Below are 23,127 nucleotides of genomic sequence, written 5' to 3' on the forward strand. Positions count from 1 at the left end.
TTGGAGGATCCCTTTAAAGAGACATTTATTTATACATACCTGCTCCTGCTGGGAGTCAAAGTACTCATCCTCTGCTCCAATGATCTGCAGGTTGAGCAGGTATGGAGGGCTAGAGGCAGTGCACTGTGGGGGGCTGCAGTCCTGGATCTGCACATTGTACATTATACTTAGATACACAGTCACAGCAGGAGCATTTGCTGCCTTTTTAACCTCATAAATAATTCTAAACTTGCTTCTAAAATTCAAACACCATATAAACAGTTGTGTGTAGTTGTGTGTTAGTGTGTTACAGTGTCAGGTGTGTCCTCAGCGTCAGGTGACGAGCAAAGCGAGGGGCCGTCTCTGCGGACAACATCTGGACTTTGACAGGGCGTGGTTTTACTGCCGGGACTTTCTGAGAGGGAGCTACAGTGCATCTATTACACACACAAACACACTAATTACCACACACAAAAAACAACAAGAACCTATTAGATTGTTTAGTCTGAAGATGCTCGATGCTGGGAAAGCCCCTGTGATGGACGTGTGATTAATCCATCTGTATTTTTAGTTTGAAACAAAAACGGTTGTTTTGACAAGTGCTTCAGGAAGCTGTGTTGCTGTTAACAATGAACCCTGGATATCATTATCATATGTTTTTAATCTGACCAGCAGCAGATTAAACTGCTGGATTCATTTTTATTTAACCACAACAGAGGGATGTATTTGGGTCAAACTATTATATTTTATGGTTTTTGACAATTTCCTTTCACTGTTAATGCACACATAACTTCAACAAGACAGTGTATTTATTTAGTTTTTTGTTTTGAACTCAGTTAATTATTTTAAATGTAGTTTTATATATATATATATATATACAAAAATTGTTTCTTGTATTTTTTAATTATTTAACTTAATATTAACTAATTTACTAAGTTAAATAATGTTGCTTACATTTTATTTACATTTACTGTTTCTTTTAAAAAAATATTTCACTTATTCTGAATAATTCTTTAGTGAAGCTTTAATGGGGGAATTAACAAAATTTAAAATATTAAAGCGAAATTGTGAATATAAGAGGCTACAAATGTTCCAATTTGGTTAATAAAAAGTGAGCTTTATTTTCGTGCAGCAGGCAGAAAACCATGAGAGCTGCACACAGACTTTAATGTGAAGCTCTTTCACTCACTAAGCAGTTGTTGGGCGGTGATGGTGGCTCTGTTAAAGGCTCGACGTCTCCCTCCTCTGCCTGACTCCTTCTGCAGCCTGAGGATTCATCCTGTAACGCATACATTATCAGTATATAACAACAGAAATACAGAAAATAATGGAAAACACAAGAATTAAAACCCAGACTGAACACTAGACAAATATGGAATGCATTTTCAAAATAAAAGCTGCCATTTCCTTATCTTTTTTTATGACATTGCAAATCCCACGACCCACTGATAAAGGGTCTGTGACCAATGTTTGGGGTTCTGACCAATAAGTTGAAAGACCCTGATCTAGATCAGTGTTTCTCAAATGGGGGTATGCGATGGCACTACAAGGGGTACTTGATCAGGAGAGAGAGAGTAGAAAACAAACAAATAAAATGTCAGTCTTGGTCCCACTCCAGGCGTGATGTGAGCGGAAATGATAAAAATTATGTGATCTAATCTATTTAGGAGCCACTAAAAGGGATCCCTGGAGTTGAAATGGGGTCGCCTGAAATTTGTGAAAAATTTAAATAGATTTTTGAAATGTTTTAATTATCATTTTTTGAAATTAAACAACACACAATCTTAAACAACTGCATGCCTACACTTTCACTTTGTGAAATATAAATCTAGTTCAACTAAAAATGCAGTTTTTCGGGTCGCCAGAAATTCTTGATATAAAAATGCGTTCAAAATTATAACCTCTGCCTCACTTCTAAACAAAAATGAAAAAAAAAAATTTCCTTCCAAAAAAGGTTGGGAACTACTGCACTAAAGTTTCTTTCCACCAAAGATGCTTTAACATGTGTGTTCTATTTCATAATATTTTGAATATTTTGTGAGATGTCTCACTATGGGATGCACTCCTATCTGCAGCCCTCAGAAGCATTTTTCTCAATCCGCCAATCCTGATTGGCTGGTGAAACGTGTCCGTCCGCCAGAGACACTCCCACCTCCTGACATGTTGTTTTTAAAAAGTTTTCTGAGAAAAATGTTGTAGTCGGGTAAAGGAGGGACTTGATCCTAAAAAGTTAGAGAACCACTGATCTCGATGATGTTTATAATAATATGTAACATGTTTAATCATAAAGGCACAGTGAAAAAGAACGGCAAACTACGGTTTTAACAATTTTTTCCTCACAAAAGTGTCAGCTAAATGTTGCACTTTAGACTACCTCCTCTTTCTTACCCTGTCAGTGAAACTGGAAGTGATCGTGCTCTGATCCCCACCAGACAGTGCAGGTGAGTTTGGAGCAGGTAAAGCCAAACGTGTCCCAAGCTCTGAGTCATCCCGTTTCTCCTTCTCCTCCTGCTCCTCCTCCTCCTCCTCCTCCTCCTCCTCTTCCTCCAGAGGGATCTGAGACAGCCCCGGAGGCCTGCCGAGCACCGTCAGGGCAACATATGAACCCGCTGCAAGACGGAGAGAAGTCACACAACGATTACAATCAAACCAAAGTTCACAACCAGGGCTGGACTGGGACAAAAAAAAATAAATCAGCCCTGGCCTTTTCCGTCCAGGCCAGCACACTACATTATCAGCGACACCATGTAGAAGCTGTTATTAAATCAGTGATGCTCAATATGTGGCTCTTTATGTCTTATTTTTAATTACTATTCCCCCAGAAAACCTTAAAAGGGGAAAACTTTTTAACCACTTACCTATTTTCCTTTGGCAATTTTTGCCCCTTTTTAAAAAGTTCTGACACTTTTTTCAGACTTTAGCTTGCTTTTGCCAATAAATATTCCTTTTTTGTCCATTTTTTGCAAGTTCTTTTGGACATTTCTGTCCTTTCTGAATTTTTTTTTGGCCACTTTTCATCGAAATACGCTAACTTTTACACAATAAATACCACTTCTTTCCTTTTTTCTCTACATTTTGCCTCTTTTTGTTCCACATTTTGTCCCTTTCACAATTGTTTGCCACGTTTTGCCTATTTCACCTACCCTTTGCCATTACATGCGACCTGGTTCCTTTATTTGCCCATTTTTTGGCCATTCTTGACTGCTTTTGGCCCATTTTAGTCACTTTTCACTTTTTTCTTGCCACGTTTCTTCCACTTTTGGCCACCTGTTACCATGTCTGCCTCCACTCGCTTGTCACAAAAAAAAAAAAAAAAAAACAACATGGTGGACCGGAGAGCAGACTATGGGTAGACGGCCCACCGAGACAATACTCGGTGTGCCAGACGTCCAGTTAACCGTTTACAAAATAAAAACATAACAACTGTTTGCAAACTGTTTTTTTTTTTTTTAGCGAATAGTTCTTATGTTTTTATTTTGAAGGCTATTTATTGGAAGTAATAACACTGGAGTAGACTTCTCCAAAGTTTTGCAGTATTTACAGACTGATGAAGTAATAAAAAATAAAAAACATGATCCTAGCTTCAAACTGCACCATCGTTTGTACAGGTTGAACCTCAGGACTTTTTTTTAACCAGTTTGTCTAAATGTGTTTACCATATTTTCTATCTAAATACTGATGATAACATGAAGCACCACTCCATTCTAGGATCAAATTTGGACACGTTGTATTATTTTAGTTTGCATTCCTGAATTTGGTACTAGTACAAAAACACAGAAAGCAGTACAAGTTCAGTTTTCAAAATAAAAGCCTGTATAGAAAATGTAGCCCTAAAAATGGTCTATGTCCAAAAATTAGGAAACCATGGTTACACAATATGTACATTTTTATGAGTGTTTAATGTTAGGGAATATGGAGCATCCTAACGCTAACCTAATGGCAGGGTAAAATGTTACAGAACAACGCCCTTCACGCATTTTTGATTTCTAAGCATGCAACACATTATCATACTTACATTTGATCAGCTTCACAACCTCCAGGTGGTTGGAATGTGTGACCAAGGTACCGTTGACCTGTTGGAAAACACAAGTTAAGAGAGACACGGTTACAACGTTTTATCCCTTAATTTACTCCAGCTACGTAATTCTCCTGCTCTGAATCAAAGGACAGTGGAACACAAGAAGCCTACGCCCACATAGAAAAAAAAACCATAGCAAGACTGATGATTAGGCAAAACGCTGCTCACTTCTACGCTCACATTAACTTCAATATGTTGCCCTTGGACTGTGAGAGGAAAATAGAGGGAGGAGAAAACACTAAGACCTGGAATCCAGCACAAATCGTCTTTCCAGGAAAATCCCTGTGGATGAAAGAAACTACAAAAACTATCCCATTCAACATCTGCATGTTTTCATGTGTCCCCTGTGATGTGAGCAGCCTGGCTTTGAAGGCTTCCCTCTGCAGAGGTATAAACAGAGGTCGTGAGAACGCCCTCTGTGTGGTCTCTCTCTCTCTCTCTCTCTCTCTCGCCCAGAATGAGCCTCCCCCAAAATGGCAAAGTTGACAAAATTGGCAAAAAAATGTTTGTACATCGTCATGGTAACCGTTATATCCTTTGACAAGAGCAGGTTGCCTTTGAAGTGGAATCTGCATGAATCCTCAAATAAATGGAAAAATATTTTCTGGAAAAAAAAATCTAAATGAATCATTCATTACTTGAAGGTTTATACATAAGGCTGACATTACGCTGTCATTAGCATGAATAAGGCTGTCATTAAGCCATTATTAAGTGTTGTTTGCTAAATGATGACACCTTTGGGGCTATGTTGGCATTTTTTGGGTTTGGTGAAGGGATCTAGTGGTATTAGGTAGGGTTAGAGTAAAAGTTGGGGTAACAATCGACACTTAATGACAGCCTTAATGACACCATATTCATGCTAATAACAAGTGTCATGTCATAATAATGACAGTGTAAAATCGGTCTTTATGTATAAAACTTAAAGTTACCAAATCTTGGAAAGCTGCCGGAGCACAGCATAAATCTCCTAAACTCTCTGAACGTTTCGACAACCTAATCAATAAAATCTAGGGATGTAACGATTAATCGTAAGGCAGTTAAAAATCGATTCATAGGTATCACGGTTGATATCGATTTTCTGAAAATTGAATCGCAGTACTTTTTTTATCCACAAGTGTAGGCGGCGGGCGGAGTCTGCTAATACTTTCTTTCTGGCCGCCTTCTACTCTTAAATGTTAATAAATGATTCCTTATCCCTTTATCACCGAAAGAAAATCTGTAATATTACTTGAATATCTGTAAAAGTCACGTTTTTCTATTAGCTCTGTCTTCTAGCATAGCTTCTCTTCTTCACTGCAAGATATCTGCATGCCAACCGACCACTGTATTACCAGCGCCCTCTGCTGGTCCAAACAAATATGACGTAAATCATTGCAATCACGGTTTTTTTTTTTTTAAAGTCCAATTGTTAAGGCACAAAATACATTTTCAGTTGCACTTTTAAAAAGAAAAATAACTATTATGCAGTTTTGCATTGTTTATTATAGAACCAAAATTTAAATTAATAGGCTTCATTTTCATCTGTATAATTCCTTTATTTATTTTAATTCAAAATTTATTTTTAGTTAAATTGCATTGTTTTGAATAGTTTATCAAGGAATTCTTTTGACAATGAAAAATAAAAGGAAAATAGTACCGTATTTTCTAGTTTTTTCCCCAAAAAAAACAATTTTTCTACAGTCCTATTTTGTAAAATAAATCGTGAGAGAATCGTATCGTGAACCCAGTATCGTGAATCGAATCGTATCGGGAGTTGAGTGAATCGTTACATCCCTAATAAAATCTGATGAAAAACATACAGAAGATAAATAATAAAATATAAAAAGAAATCCTTTCAGCATTCATACTATAAAACAAGTGTTGGAATGTTCAAAAGGTGCAAACCAAAAATGTGGCAAATCTGAGCCGATTTATTTTATAATATTCAGCTATTGATAAAAGGAGAGGTAACCTTTATGATGCGATCTCCTGTCTGCACTCCAGCTCGCATCGCAGCTCCATCTACGACACGAAACCATAGGAATAAGTCAGAGAGAAGGACTGGGAATGTGTGCCTCCATGCTGGGAGTTTGATCCTTACCTGCTTTCACCAGTTGCACAAACACAGGGTTGTCTCCACTTACGGTCAGCCCAAACCCGTTTTCATCTCTCTGGATTATCACGCAGCGCTGGACCAGACCTGTCCATTACCAAAACGTACACGTACACACATAAATACACAACGCCGTGATTGTGCACACTGCTTCGGGAGGTGAGTTTCCTGCTGCATAAATAAATAAGCAAAACGTGGAAGCAAATATGTCCCCACAAACAGGTTTAACTTGTTTTTTTCTTCATTTGGACTTGGTGGGGAAAGTCTCCACAGGAAGTGACAAGTAAAGACTGTCAAAGCGTCTTAAATAGCACTCTGCTTGTCCTTGTCTTGAGAACTGGATCCCTTTTTGTTTCTTTGGGAGCCTTTATAGACAAAAAAAATCCCATTTAAGGAAACTTTCCACTTGGTCTTAAAACATCAAATCGGTCCCTCACATGCAAATATTTTGGGGAGCACTTAGCGTTAGCATTTCATTGTTAAACACAACCTGCTGCTGTTGAATAAAGAAGAGAGCCTTCTATGACTTTAAGTGCGACTGTCTGACCTCAGCCACCCGTGAGCTAAACTAGGATTAGATTATAATATATGTCATATTCAATAAGCAAAAAATGTACATAACAAGACATGATACGGACCAAAGTATGTGGACACTCTTGTTGCAATAGCATATCCAGACATTTTGGAAAATGTGATGCATCCAGCTTTGTGGGAACAGTTTTAGGAAGGCCCTTTATTATTCCAAAAAATCTGGACAGGCCTTTTCTTCCAATATCAGTGCCTCACTTCATCAATGCTCTACAAAAACAAAATGAACCAGGACTCCCAGAGAAACAAGCCAACATCTCAACTCCAGAGAAGATAGATATGAAAACTAGGGGTGGGAACCTCTGGGTACCCTCGCGGTATGTAATGTAAAGCTCACGATAACAATTATCTCACAATATGATGCTGCAATCATCAATATATTGGTCAGAAATCAATCTATGATAAGCTATGACATAACAAGAAAAAAAAAAGATTAAGTGAAAAAATATTTTTTTTTATTTTATATCTCTGAAAGACAATAAATTGAAAAAGTGTCCCATGAACAGTGACACTATTTCAGTGCAACATTTCTGTAAATAAGTGTCAACATACCAATGTAAATGAATAAGTATCTCCAATAGTGCTTTCTGTAAACAAAAAATAGGGTCTTTCTTACCAGTGACACCATTATAATGAAATATTCCAGTAAACGATATATTGGTTCCTTCAACAAACAGTGACAACATTTCTGTGAAGACGTACCTGCACATTTTAGTGAAAAAGCAGAAAAGGTTCAAAAAATAAAATAAAAATATATATATATGTATATTTAAATCGATACTTAGCGCGAGCATATCGATAACCGATCGTGCGAAAAAATATCGCGATATATCACCGTATCGAGATATCGTCACATACCTATTGAAAACATTGTCATTCAACTACTTTTGTCTATGTAGTGTATCTCAGTCCCTCCAAGTTCAAAAACGTAATAAAATTCTACTATATAGAATTGAGATTGTAATCTTTCTCTGCTCGTCATCACACAATAGCAGGAATGACTATTTTTTTGCAAGAACTTTGGCAATTTCTTCCCAATAATTCCACAACATTCCTGTAAAATACATTAACATTCTGCTGAAGTTCAAGAAAAGCCTGTGGCACATGTGGTAAATTGTAAAAGTAATATTATCACATACTGTATATTACTTAAGTATCACCTGCTACTCTTCTAATTAATGTTCACTAACTTCATTCATGAAGCAGCTAAAAGTGCTTCACATACGAGCACATTTATCATTATTTAAGACAAGGAGAGAAAAGAAGAGTAAATACAAATGTTGAGGAAACACTATCCACTCAGTAATTTGGGAAATAAAACATATTCAGTTCAAATAGACCTTTTGTTAACATTGTTCGTCATTCTAAAGACCAAATACTCAACTTTAAATTCTTCAAAGAACTTTTCCGTTTGTCTTGTTGCACCTCAAAGCCTGATCTAAGCGAGAGCACTGGATAATTGGTTGTCGTCTCGACGCCATGAGGAGCCTTGAGGCCGGCGGGTGAACGAAAGGGCAGGAAGAATTAATGTCAACGCTGCAACCAGGCAACCACCTCAACAACTTGTTTCACCTACAACATTAAGTGCTCACTTGACTGTGTGGTGGGTCCATAGCGAAATACTAAAGGATAAGTCTTTCCCTATCTGAAGTAAACCAGAATAGCTCAGAACATAGAACAGCTCTGAGTCTAGCCCTGAGGTTCAAACACACGACTCAATGTTTGTCAAGGCTTAAACACTATGGTGTAGCATTTGTGCCACAATTCTGCACAATCAGAAATGCAAACAATATAGTGGTATATTTATGCCACTTATGCCAGTAAAACTAAATCAATGCAATTTTATCCTTCTATTTTAGCATTGTGTTTGTGCATTTATAGAGTTATATTTCTGCCACAATTCTGCGCAAGCAAAAAACAAATAATGCATTAAAAAAAAACTAACAGCAAAAACAAAAAAAAGTTTGTGCAAGCTAAAATTTTAACCTTACAATGTTCTATTCGTACCACAAGGGCAATAAACAAAATCTGTCTGAACAAAAAGGTAAACTTTTATCACGCCGTTTTGTTTGTGCCACAATTCTGCACAAGCAAAAGCTAAATTTGTGCCAACTAGGACATAATTTCCTAAACAAAAGTCTTTGCAAGCAGAAAATTAGAACTTTGTGGAGTTAAATTCACAATTTTGTGAGAGCATGAACAACATTTGTGAAAGATCATTTAAACACTGAAAAATAAATCAAGCAAACATATACTTTCCCAATCCCTGCACTGGTTGATCCCTGCCGGCTCATTCGGATTTCCTTGATGCTTTTGCAAATTTGTCAGCGGCTCGTGCACGGCGCTACGCAGCGTTACAAATGTGGCATAATTCTAAACCTATCAGATCACTGGAATAATATTTGATTAAATGATGAGCCTCCAGTCAGATGACAAAAGACAAAGGACAAACTGCTGTTGGGCGATTATAGATTTTAACCCACTACTAAAGAAAACAATCCATCTTCTTAGATTTTTTTATTTAGTTTTATTGTAAAACTATTGTAAAATTGATTCTAATAACGGATTGAAAAACTTGTTCTGCAATGTTAACATGCAACACAAGGACATACCATTGCACAACCTCTCCTTGGAACCTAACTACATTATATTAGTGCCAAAAATCTGTCACATAGCAGGCTAATCAGGCAAACAAATTTCATTCCAGCATTCCGATTGGTGATCAATTACAGCGTTGTGCGTAAAGTTTGAGAAGGATAGAGAATCCAAGCAAGAATGCAGAATTTCTCTTTGCGCAAGCAGAATTGTGGCACAAACGCAACTCCAAATATTTGGCTTGCACAGGTTTTCACTTCTGTGGAAACTGTGGCACTAATGTAACGCCATAGAACCTTATGCACATCACCCTACTAAGAAACAGCTGTGCAGCTTTGATTTCTGGGGGTTTTCAGGGTTTAATCCCACATAACCAAACCACAGTAACGAGAATGAAATGTTCATCCTTAAATTAACTTTGTGAGTGAATAGTCTGCATATGATTGGCGGTTCCTGTCTGTTAATACTGAAAATGAGAGGCAGTACAACTCAGAATGTCACTGAAGTAATATTTCCAAGGCTTTCGTTCGGTGAACCACATCAGATGAGAGGATGCTTGGAAATTAAAAAAACATTTTACTGGGATTACTAAACACATCACACTTACAATTTTAAACTGTATTTTTAAAATAACTTGAAGGAAAACGTATTTTACCTGTTGGGTCAAACTCATGTTTGAGAGACAAAGAAGACTTGTCGTTCTTTGCTTTTCTGTCCGTTGGGTCTTTGTTGAGGATATTTGGGGTCCTGTGTGACAGAAAGGGATGAAAACCAGACAACCTTCAATCTTTAATGATTTAAAGTTCATAAAAAGCAACATATGATTGGTAATGTTAGTCACAATGAAAGCGAACAGAAGAGGAGGGTGTGAGAATCAGCAGATTTGGGCTGGTTACCACAGTTCCCATACACAATATAGAAAAAACAAAACTGTTTATATCGATCCATCAATCTTATTTTGGAAGTAAAATCTAATTTTGAACGGTCACGACTTTCCCAATTTCCCAGAAACGGGAAAGGGAAGAGATGAAGAAAAAAGATACTAAACCAGATGTGGCTGACTTCACAAATGTTTATGAGGAAAAATTACATTAAGTCACTGGACATTTGTGCATTAAGGCCCAATGTTACAGTATAGTGCAGTGTTTCTCAAATGGGGGTACGTGATGGCACTACAGGGGGTACTTGACAAAGAGAGTGGAAAATTAACAAATTAAAGCATTAAATATATGGGGATTTACCATGTTTATTTTTTAGTTAAAAATGATAATCATAATAATGATGATGGAAATGATCTTGATGAGAACATGCATGAAAATACAAAAGTCAGTCTTGGTCCCAAACCAGACAGGAGATGACCGGAAACAATAGAAACTATAGAAATAATCTATTCATGAGGCACTAAATACTGTTTCCTTCCACTTATTTACAAAAATAGATTCTTAAAAATGTGTGTTATCACTCATTAAATCAGTCATTATGCTCTATAGTTGTTTTTTCATAGTATTCTGAGCAAAAGGGGGTACTTGGATTCAGAAATAATAGAAAGCTTTGAGAACCATTGTTATAGTGCATGCGTTTTATTGATTTGAAATGCATTCCCTTCACACGAGCTTGTTGTAAACGTAACATCACATATTAAAGCAGAGTTGTCTTCTCCTCATCTCGTCCCCCTGTAGCTCCGCCTCTCTTTCCACGGGGTGTGGGGGGCTGTTTGTGCTGCTGTTCCTGCTCTGGACAATGGGGGCCCTGGGCTTTCAACAATGGCTCCCACGTCAGAGCCAACTTACTATGCCATGGCTTTGTGGGACTGATTCCCGGAAACAGACTCAGGGCTTTTGGCTGGGCCACAGCTTCCTAAATGTGACAGAAGGCTGTGAAAGAAGCAGGAGGAGGGAGACGGGAAGGAGGGGGAAAACAAAGGAGGAGGAAACCTCTACTGCACTAAGCAGCAACAAACGGAGAACAACCCGTTAACTATTGGCCAACAAAGCAGACCAAACACTAAGTAGAGACTCATGACTGCAGGCGTACAGACAACTGGGAGATATGCTAAAGTGGTAACCCTGAGACTTTAGGGAACCTTCTGGCTTTGGTTGGAGGAGATTAGCTGATGATAAGACTTGGCGAGACAGGGCGGACTGCATCCTGCTGGGTGGGTGGATGGGTGATAAGCAGGCACTGATCTGTACCACACGTCCATAAGAGACATTTCTAAGAATACCTCGGGAAAATTACAAAACTATTTAAGGGTCAAGAGGAGTCAAAAATAAGTGAAGAAGTGCTGATTCAACTTCCTTCCTCAGTTAGATCTCAAAAATGAGAGAAACATCATTTGAAGTAAACTTTAATCAGAGACTTCCTTTTCCCCGTCCTTTCTTACAAAACCTCTCAGCTGCTCCATTCTCAATCAAGCTGCTTCACTACTGATGGTTATCACAATCACATTAAATAAACATCTACTTTTTTAAGGTATTTTCTAATCTTTTAAGTCAATATTTCAGATCTGGGTACATATCAATAACTAATGACAACAAAGATGTGGACAAAACATGATATTTCAACCAAATTTGATGCTAAAAAAAGAATGACTTGCATAAAGATTTAATTGATCTTGGTAACATTTTTGACAATAGGTGGAAATATTAGGGGTACTGAAGGGTTGAATAAGTTGAATACATTATACAACCTTAAAACTGCATTATCAATAATAAACTCACCAATCTCACAAGATCAACTGCTTCAGTTTCGTAGCGTGAGTTTTTGTGCAAGATTTTTTTTTTGCAATATGACATGGAATGTGCCCTAATACGCATGTTTTAGGAGAACATTGTGCTACCCTTCGCCCAATAAAAGGGTTGTTAAATGAGTAGTAAAGAGACTGAAATGTGAAATTATATGCATCAAATATCACGGAATAACGGAACTTCACCACCTGAAGGGGAAAAAGCAATATGGCATAAACTAAACCCTTACCCACATTTTGAGAATTGTATTGCCTGACTGTTTAAGGCATTTACATGAAAAACATTCTTTGAAAAACATTTTTTCTCACCAACTAACGTTTGGTGTTTTAACAAAGCGGAGGGCAAAATGGCGATGGATATCGATGTTTATACTTTAGATCAATTTGACTAAATCAATGATCAAAAAACAGATTGATCGATATAAATCGATTCATCTTTACACCTCTGATATACAACATTTCCACAATATTATTTTTTTTTTAAAAGAAGGAGCTGAATGTTTAGCAAATGGACAGACATGTCAAATCTTGCACAACATTATCTCGCCTGACTTAAGTGTGACGTTTCCTTCTACACATACAATGCATAGATCTATAAAGGTAGTCACAAAAGTTAACTCAAATAAACCTATTAAGCACGTTTGGCATGAATTCTGGAAGTTGAAAATGACAACAATGAAAAGGGATCTGAGCCCTGGAAAGACCTCCATCTGTGGTCAAACCGTGAGAATGAGAAATATTCTAAACTAATGTCTTAAAGTTAATAAGAGCCCTTGTGAAAAAAAACCTCTAGCACCCAGATATGACTCGTTCATTTTTTTCTCTACTTGTTGTGACACAACTCGGCTCCACAACTTTTATTTCCCAGACCTTCTTTACGTGCTGGCTACACGGTTATCAACTTCAAGTCACATGTAGAATGTCCACTTGGGCAACGGATGCCAGAAATACCAGATAATTCCTCTGGGATGATAATTACAAACAAGCTGGAGAGGTCTGGAAAACTACAAGTGCAACAACAATGAAGATAAAAGTCCAAATATAGCACATTACATTCTGCTATGGAAGCACAAAGCTGACGACGATACAAAAACATACAAGACTCAGCGTTACCCGACTGCTATCCTGAGTGGAAAGAATTCCTCAGTTTTCTGGAACCTTTCAGTGCTATTAGCAGAACAGACGATTATCCTTAAAGCTTTAATAACAAATTAAGTATTGGATTATATCTCCTGTTGGTACAGCTCTGAGAATCGTATATGGATTATCGGCAGCAATATTTTCTGGCACTCATATATTGGTTGCTATAAGTGGCATTCCCAAAGGTTTTGTTGGGTTTGCATTCAAGAAGTAACCTTGCCTGCAAGATGGATTCTCCTGGTGTTCACAAACACCTGTTACGGCTGGTGCCTCCTGGCCTCTCAGCCTGCCCTTCCTCTCCTCTCCTAACACACCTGGCTCACATCAGTAATCAGGTAGGAGAGGGAGGAGGAGCTGTATAAAGGGCTGAGAGGACCAGAAGGTTAGAGGCACAACAACTGACCAGCAGCAGACATGTGGGGAGAGTTCTGCTGCTCCTCACTGGAGATCTTTGTAAGTTTGTTATTTTAGTTTGGACTGGAGATTTCTGGTAGTCTTGTTTTCGTGTTCCTGTAGTTTTAGTCTTTCGTATGTTTTTGTAGTTTAGAGGGTGGACGCTGGGACGACGGCCCTGTATAGGGTTGGCCCAGTGTCCTCCCTACTTTTGTTCAGTTTGGCCAGGGTCTCCAGTCCCTTTTAGTTTGTTCTGTTGGTACTTTTATAATTTTGTTAATAAATACTTTTGATAATCGTTGAGGTTCTGTGTGGCGTCTTGTTTGTGTCGCGGCCCCTCAAGCCTTGAATAACATCCTAGAGGGGGTCGTAACACACCAGAATCTATCTTCCCGCCTTTGCCTTTCAAATCCGAACCAAAGCGGTTCGAACCAACCAGGAGGCAGTGTTGTGGCAGAAGCGCCAAAGCAAAACTGGCACATGCGCAGTTGCTGGGAGAGGAACTAGAAAGATGTCAACGCAGAGGGATGGTTAACGTGCCCTTAACTCGCATACTCGTGTTGCAAAAACGGCAAAAGTCACTCAATGACATAATGACCGCAGCATTACTATCCCAAAAGAAAGTTTTCACCAGTGGAGTCTTGTTGTTTTAGCAGCGTCTCTGCGGCGCATGCCGATGACAACATCATCATTTGTTACCGTGTGATTGGCTAAAACAAATCATTGTGGACAGGCGCTTCGCCCAATCAGCTTCAAGCATTGTGTTCATGTCACTGGTTCCGAAAGGATTTATCAGACACAGATGTAGATCGATGTGGAGAACTCGAGTTAGAGGGAGGGCAACATATCAATCTGGCTCTTGCCAGGTTATTGAAGAAGGTGCCAATCAAACAACTCAGCCAATCTTTAATGTATGCCATGATTAAGAGAGGTTCACTGTATTCCTGTGACATTCTATGAGCACCTACAAAAGTGTCCTCCTTACTACTCAATATCTGGAGCCCCATTAAGTCCATCAGTAATTTAAAAAACAAAATTAAATAAAATTCTGGAAACTCAGATGCTCTAATACACATTCCCCTCAATATGTATGGTTTATACTAAGGTAGCAAACCGAATGTCATGTCAAATATTGCACAAAATCTGGCTAACTCTTGACATGACTCGTGCGTAACATTACCTCCTGCACATCTGAAGCATAGAACATTTTTCAAAGGTTTTGAGATGTTTACTTTGTCAGTGAAGACATCTAAATAGGGAACGTGTATTAAACAGAAAGAAAATGAACTGTTTTTTTTTTATTTTTTTAATCTTGAAACGGAATTTAGGAAAATTGAAAGTGCTAGATTGGCTTTCATCAACGGCATGTTGTTTTTTTAAATTATTTTTTGTTTGCTTTTAATTGTTCTTTTACCTTTAAATTTTCCCATTTTGTATTCATATGTGAATGCAGCGATTATCAAAACAATAATGGACTTTTAGTGAATTATTACACATACATTACTAATCATAATTAAACTAATACCACTTTGATTTGCAGAATTACACCTTTGTTTCATCGGCACAATAAGTTTACATCATAATTCCTCAGCATAATCAGCGAGTGAAGAACCAAATGTTATCTCTAACTGTGTTCGTCTGTTAGCACTTCAGTCAGGTTGGGTAGGAGCCTTGAAGCATGTTTCTAGGGCTGATGGACATTATTTCACTGTGATGTCACCACTTCCTCTCAAGGTCTGGGCCCTCAGCGCTTAGAGAAGGTGGGGAATTTGTGGTGGGAAAACCCACAGTTCTCATTTTTGAGGCAAAAAGCACCAGAGCACTTAGTCATCAAAGCATTATCATCACACTTGTCTGAATCCGTAATCAGAATCAGAATCAGAAATGTTTTAAATGGCCATGTACAGTTTTAAGGACAGTACAAGGAATTTGTCTTGGTAGTTGGTGCACAAAACAAACAACAAAAAAAAATAAAGAAAAAAACAAAGAACAACCCAGCAACAAAAACAATAATAATAATAATGATAAATATAAAGGATGAGGGATAAATAAAGGATAGATAGAGAATAAAGGATAAATAGGATAAATATAAATATAAATATATAGATATATATATATATATATATATATATATATACAGTGCAGCAGATAATGTCATCATGGAGGTGGTGATCGGGTGGGGGGGTTCAGTGGGTGACTTGGGGTGTGTTCATGTGGATGGTGGCAGAGGGAAAGAAGCTGTTTTTGTGTCTGGAGGTTCTGGTCCTGATGGACCGAAACCTTCTTCCAGAAGGGAGATTGAAACTGTTTATGACCGGGGTGGGAGGGGTCGGCCACAATCTTTCCTGCACGCCTCAAAATCCTGGAGGCGTACAGGTCCTGGAGGGAGGGCAGATTGCAGCCGATGACCTTCTCTGCAGAGTGGATGATACGCTGCAGTCTGGCCTTGTCCTTGGCCGTAGCTGCAGCGTACCAGATGGTGATGGAGGAGCAGAGCATGGACTGGATGATGGAGCTGTAGAAGTTCACCATCATCTTTGTTGGCAGACTGAACTTCTTCAGCTGCCGCAGGAAGTACATCCTCTGCTGAGCTTTTTTGATAAGGGAGCTGATGTTCAGCTCCCACTTGAGGTCCTGAGTGATGATGGTCCCCAGGAAGCAGAAGTACTCCACAGAGCTCACTGTAGAGACCTGAAAACATCCCAGTCAGTACAGTCCAAACAATCCTGGAGTTTCTCCACTGCTTCACTGGTCCACTGTTTAGATTCCTTCACCACAGGTTTACAGAGCTTCAGCCTCTGTCTGTATGAAGGAATCAGGTGGACCATCACATGGTCCGATAGGCCCAGTGCAGCACGGGAAACGGCGTGATAAGCACTGCTTAGTGTGGTGTAACAGTGATCCAGTGTCTTCTCCTCTCTGGTCGGACATTTAATTAATTGTCTATATTTGGGGAGCTGGTGTGAGAGGTCCCCTTTATTAAAGTCACCAAGCACAATGATGAAAGAGTCCGGGTAGGTCCGCTCCATGCACAGGATCTGGTCGGCGAGTCCGGGACCGCTCCACACAGCCACGTTTCCGTGAAGCACAGAACAGAAGATGAGGAGAAGTCTCTGTTTCTACCCAACAGCAGCTGGAGTTCATCCACTTTGTTACACAGTGAGCGCACGTTAGAGAGGAATATCCCCCGTAACGGTGTGCGTCGGCCGCGCTGGCGGAGGCGCACAAGCGCACCAGCTCTTTTTCCTCTCCTCCGGCGCTTCACTGCGTGAGCAAAGGTGAGCGCACCTTTGAGTAAAATGTCCAGTAAATCCACAGAGGAAGCGATGAAAGTGGGAAATAAATCTTTGGGGATTGTTGCCCTGACGTTCAAGAGCTCTTCTCTTGAATAAGAGCACCCAGTTGCGGATTTTACGACAAAAACAAGACAAAAAAGTGCGCACCAACACACCACAGCAGCCATCCGCGGCGCCATCTACTAATGGTTTGTAGCAGTCAAAACAAACTCAACCCTGATAGTGCAAAGCAGTGGTGTTTAACTAGTTTGGGTTTGAGACTCACAGAAACATCAGGACTATGTTCAACTTCTTAATTAAAAAGAAATGGAGCATGTACCCTTAACCCATACGACAGAATATCTTCAATCAATACTGTCATGCTGGAGGCACTCGGAGGTAAACACTGCGATAAATGTCCGAAACCACAGAAAAGCTGATCAAAATGCGTTATAGATCCAAAGCCATACAGGGAAGGACTTGGTCCGCAGGAAAGGGCACGATATTTGGAAAAGTTACGGTTTATTGGTGGTGCTTGGATCAATGACGACCCAGAGAGTCTTCCGTCTATTGTGTATCCTGATATCGTCAACTACCTGGTTTTAAGCCTAACCAATCTGGGTCATCCTTTTGAAAAAGGTCAGACATTTAACCTTGAATACAATGAGAAATACAGCACATTTTAGCTTTACATTTTAAGAACTGTGCTGCTACTGTAGCAGGCTATTAAATGTGATTATATTAAGTCAATAATGCCACATGATAAGAACTATATTCTTATCACACTAGAAAATTAGTTAAGAGCTGCTGCCACCAACAATTCACTTACTTGACAAGAAATGGGCCTAACAAATTTGGATGTTGTCCAGATTGTTTCCTCGTAGATCCTCGTTTAGCTTCGCTAAACACAAGCGCCTCCTTTCTTTTGATCCCTTTTGACATTGTTCTCCCTGATTTGTTGTAACTTTTGGCAGTCTACAAAACTCCAAATGTTTTTCACGGTCTGACTGATTGGTACAGCCAAAAAATATGGCAATAATTCACCGTTTCTTTTTGTTCGACGCTTGGTATCTGCTTTGTTTACCTGCTCAGTACCTCCAATATGGCTACTTCCGATTTGATGACACGGTGATGACGTGCCGTGAAAGCCCTCTATAGGAAACATCTCAACAAAGACTTCATGAGTATGGAACAGAAGAAATCCTATTAAGTTACATGTGTACATATGGCACTCTTAAAAATCCTGTCAAAATAAAGGCACGACATACACTATTAAAACTTCTATTTTCCCACAAAAATGCCTGTAATACACTGAAAAAAAGGTCTGCAGCCAACTTTTTAGCCAAGAGCCATGGGTTGAGGACACATGGTGGAAAATAAAAGGTCACTGCTTTTGCAAAAAGGCTTTTCATTTATAGCTCAACATTTTCCTCTATACAAAATCTTGCAAGGAGATTTAGTGGAACTGCAAAGTCTCAAGCAATTTTGCAACAATTAAAGCATACTGGTTAGGTATTTGAAAATTATTTACACAATTTTAGTTAATCAATCTCTACTAAGCATTTTTGGATGTTCAGTCAGTCATAACATTAAATTAGGGAAATCCAATAAAATAGAAATAATTATACAAAAATGGTTATACTCTATAGCATATGTATGGAAAAGTTGGAAAGGAAAACATAAGGCCCTAAAAATAATAAAGTATATACCTGACATGGCAACAGAACAAACTCCCAATTGGCTGCAGAGGAAAACCTATGACATCCTATCTAATCCATTGCCGACGCTGCTAATACTACAAAGATGAAGGCAAGTGTTCCACATGAAAGTGTATGAAACAAAATCAGGTTTTTTTTTTTTTTATTACAAATGACAATCCACTCTGGGAATTAGTTAAAGAGGGATTTCTAAATCTCACATTTTGGGCTTGAGTTGAGTGAGCTTTAGCAGGAACTCGTCCTTTGCTCAGCAACAAAAGAAAAGAAAGAAAACCCTTTGGAAGGTAAGTGTCACATGTGACATCCTGTGTTTAGTCTGTTCGTGCACATTTGGTTCACTTTGATTAAACTTGACGCAGTCCGAACCAGATTTTGTCTGGAAAGTTAACATCAAGCCTCTTTTAAAGCGACAGCAGCTGTGCAACAAATGAACGACATTCAGTCAGCGTTCACTCTACAGTTGAACGACAGATACTGAAGAAGTTCTTTCATTGGGTTATGCATTCAGCCAAGGTTATTATCACAAATGTCATCAAACATGATGGCAGTAAAAAAGGCAGTAAACCAATAACTTGATTGTGCAAGCCATCGAGAGATGAAGTCATGATCCATCAGAGAGGAAATCTGATAAATAAACACGTTACACAAGTGTTCGAGTTTCAGGGAAGTGTCAACAGCGAGAAGCAATCCCAAAGAAAGCCACGCCCTCTTTTCAAACTGCTGTGTCACTGGTCCTAATTAAGGATGTTTTTTTGCTAGAAAACCATATCGGAGAAGATGTTCCCTTTAGTTTCCTAACATCTACAAGCTGCTCTGACTGGAATCCTTGAACCACGTCCAGGACATGAGCTAACCACCGCTGTGGGAGCTGGCACACATGCTGCCAGGCAACAACAACAGCCCGTTTCTGTTTAACCAGCGTCAGTAATATCCCTTAAAATCCACAGATAAATGCGCTTCTCAAGGAAAGTTGCAACATCACGCAGCACAAATTCACCAGGGCGCCACAGCCGGTCTGTTCATACAGAGGATACAAAACACATGCAAGCAGGATAATGAGAAGAATCATTTAATCCATGTATTGCAAAGCTGTATCAAAGCGCTATTCAGTAAAAACCAAAGACGACATGAAGAATTCAGATGAAAGGGCACGATGACACTGCATGCTGGGTGCCGTTTCAGGATTCTGAATTGTGTCAACAACAAACATGGAGTTAAATTTTACCTGTAAACCTCTGGCACTCAAGTGTTACATGAAAACAAAGCTATTCACAGTCTGCTGATGTAGCAGGAAAGGAATTTTATCTCAGATTTACAGTAAGCTACACAGGCACCGTTTTACAAAGAGAAAGCACATATTTGTTGGCCGTTGTATGCCTTTAAAATACAAACAACATAAGCTGTCATGTCATAATGGGATGAGTAGGAACAACTTGAAGAATCACAACAAGAGAAATGTCAACGTCATTCACACATGGCAACACGTGTGATGAATGATGTTAATAAACAAATTCTTAATTATTAGCCGACAGCTTTAGTTGCTTTTGAAGGAAAAACCCAACACAATATACAAAATGATTTCAAAATGACAGAAAATGACGCATAAGATGCCAACAAAAGTACACAAATTACAGCAAAAAGATTCCAAAAAGGCACAAATGAACACAAAAGAACCCTTAAACTCACAAACCTCTTGTTTTTTGCTCAGATTGGACAATGTTGACGTGAATGTTGATACAAGGTGGGGAAAAAATATTTACAATGACCTTTTTATGCTATTTTTTTTTTTTTATGACAATATCGCAAATTGTTATTTATTCCCAAAATTGATTTTTTAAAGGTTTTTTTTTTAAATTTGTATTATGACCATGTCTGCATATGTGGTCACAGGCTTGCACTATAAGGAAATAAAATTATCAATAATCGTTACTATCGAATCACAATACTTAATAAATCAGAATTGCAATATATATATCGAATCGGCAACTAAGTATTGTATCGAATCGTGACAAAAGCGTATCGTCCCAGCTCTAATACAAATATATAGTGAAATAACTGTTTTGAGTAAGTCAGGGTTGCGAAGCACAATCTGATGAGGCTGCTGTCAAACTACAAACACTGGTGCACGTACCAGTTGTGCTGACGATGCATGCAGATGAAAACAAAGCATAGAAATGGCTCTGGACACGCCACTGCACAAAAAAAACCTAAAGATGCCAACACCTTGCTCTCACTCTGAGTGTAAAAGAGGACTGAAATACCACCAATTATGAATTATATAAGGTTCATCATTCAAACATATCTTTCACTCAACATATGTGCTGTGTGGGATTGACTTCATGGCAGCATTTCTACTGTCATTTGGATTTGGAACCATCTCTGTAATGTGGAAACTCTGATGAAAACCCCTAAAAACCCCCATTGTTCTTCTAACACGCAGCAGAGCAACATCCTGGCTCTTTCCATAAGCTGAAAGGTAAAAAATCCACTGCCTTCCAATTTAGTCATGTGTGTTTTGCTTTTTGGCACATCCTCAAAGGAAAACCCTGAACGCAGAGTCAAAATATGCAAGTGACTGACACTCAATGGAATTTGGGGCAAAAATGTGCTTCATGTTATTTATAAGTATAAGGAAAAAGTGCACAAAATATCTTCATTTGTTGCAAAACTTTCTGGGTGCAAAAAAACTAATTATTCCTCATTGATCTTCTGGTGCGGGCACACGGTGGATTTGTGGTTAGCACGTCTGCCTCACAGCAAGAAGGTCCTGGGTTCAAGCCCGGGGTTTGTTTCTGTGTGGCGTTTGCATGTTCTCCCCGTGCTGCGTGGGTTTCCTCCCACAATCCAAAAACATGACTGATGGTTGATGGGAGTCTCTAAATTGCCCATAGGAGTGAATGAGAAAGTGAATGTGTCTGTGATGGACTGGCGCCCTGTCCAGGGTGTACCCCCGCCCAGCGCCCTATGAGAGCCGGAGATTGGCACCGACAGAACCCCGTGACCCTGTTAAAACGGGAATAAGCGGGTATGAAGATGGATGGATGATCTTCTGGTTTCTAGCACACACATGCTTTTTGTGGAGGACTCCCTGTCAGGTCATGTGATCTTGTGTGTGTGTGTGTGTTCATTGGGTATCACTCTCCACCTTTGATATTGTAGTTTAAAGTAACTTAACACTGAAAAAAAAAAAAAAAATGCATTTTAACACGACATTACTTGAAACATGTTTCCTTGCTGACCAACCTGGTTAACCAAAAACCAGAGAAAAAAGACACCTCTAGGGGGCTTGACCTCACATGAAGTGCATGCTTACAATCTCCATTAGGAAATATTTACATTTCACTCATTTACATCACGGTCGGTTTTCTTAAGCAGACAACAAATATTAGGACAAACAAAAAGAAGGTTTACAGCTGTATACTTCCTTCGGCTTCAAATAATATGGGAAAAAAAAATATTTAAATGCTTTAAATTAGCAAATATTTCAAAAAAGGACTATAGTCCCCTAGTGGCCTTCGTCTGAATACTTTTAACGACGCCGTTTAAAACAAGTTAAGTAAAAACTCGCCAACTTTTTTGATATTGTGTTTTTTCTATGAATATTTTTTAACAATAAAGCCTATAACTTATTTAACTTGCACCCCTTCCAACACGCGAGGTAGCGTTAAATCTGTATTTTGTGAATGGAGTTCGGAGAGAAGGTTTGGAAGGAAAAAGTGCTCAAACGTAGTAGAAAGTGTCCTTTGTTCCTACCTGTCAGTGAGAGTTGACTGTGTCCCACTCATTGGGCTTCCCTGTGGTAAAGAACTTCACCATGAATACGTTTCCATCATAACTTGTGACTTTCTCAAAACTGGAGCAGCTTCCTCACTCGGTTTCCTCTCCGTTCGTCCATATTCCCAAACATTCACAGCGGGAAGATGGTGATTAACTCCCGTTATCACCGAACAGCACGCGGGTGTTTTCTGCAACAATCACCGCAACAAAAAAAGCTCGTGCAGTCATCAACAGCGATAGAAAGATGATCGATTCGTCTTCAAATGGTGAAGCTGGTGGTCAGTAGTCAGGCTAACAGGCTGCAGTCCGCATCAGAGGACTTTGGACACATCTGGAAAACTTCAAAACAGCTGTTTCCAACCAAGCTTCTCCCACTTCGTCACTTTTCCACCTTAAAGTTTGACTCTTTCCTTTCCTTTAGGGAAGCATTTCCATGGACACGATCCAGTCTGACCCTGCAGATGAGCGCGTTCACGGAGAAGATGCATAAGCGTCGCGGGAGCGCGCATCCATTTGAGGAAGGTGGAGCAACATTTTAGGGCCTTTTCTTTGGTTTAAATACAAAAAAAACCAACAAAGTTATGGAGGAAGATTTGTGTCTTTATTAAAAAAAAAAATTATATATATATTCAATCAAAAATAAATATTTTCAAAGAAAAATGTTTTCAAACGCAATTTTTTTGCGTTCAAACACTTTTTTTCTTTGATTGAAATGTTTTATTTTTTGACTGAATAATAAAGACGCA

At 38.9% G+C, this 23,127-nt stretch overlaps 1 protein-coding gene across 2 annotated transcripts in view; it reads right to left on the reverse strand.

Moving 5' to 3' along the window:
- Positions 1-22,848, reverse strand: part of LOC114475696 (rho guanine nucleotide exchange factor 12-like) — a 38,109-nt gene extending 15,261 nt beyond the window's left edge. For both annotated transcript variants that reach the window (XM_028466735.1, XM_028466734.1), the window contains exons 1-9: positions 22,358-22,848; positions 9,988-10,079; positions 6,138-6,236; positions 6,009-6,058; positions 3,995-4,052; positions 2,368-2,588; positions 1,169-1,258; positions 291-416; positions 40-147 (exon numbers count right to left, since the gene is read on the reverse strand). In XM_028466735.1, the coding sequence (XP_028322536.1) occupies positions 40-147; positions 291-416; positions 1,169-1,258; positions 2,368-2,588; positions 3,995-4,052; positions 6,009-6,058; positions 6,138-6,236; positions 9,988-10,079; positions 22,358-22,389 (876 nt within the window). In that variant the 5' untranslated portion in view covers positions 22,390-22,848. The remainder of the gene's footprint in view (positions 1-39; positions 148-290; positions 417-1,168; positions 1,259-2,367; positions 2,589-3,994; positions 4,053-6,008; positions 6,059-6,137; positions 6,237-9,987; positions 10,080-22,357) is intronic.
- Positions 22,849-23,127: the final 279 nt, after the last annotated feature.

Source organism: Gouania willdenowi, chromosome 14, assembly GCF_900634775.1.
Source record: "Gouania willdenowi chromosome 14, fGouWil2.1, whole genome shotgun sequence".
In the NCBI taxonomy this organism is placed as follows: domain Eukaryota; kingdom Metazoa; phylum Chordata; class Actinopteri; order Blenniiformes; family Gobiesocidae; genus Gouania; species Gouania willdenowi.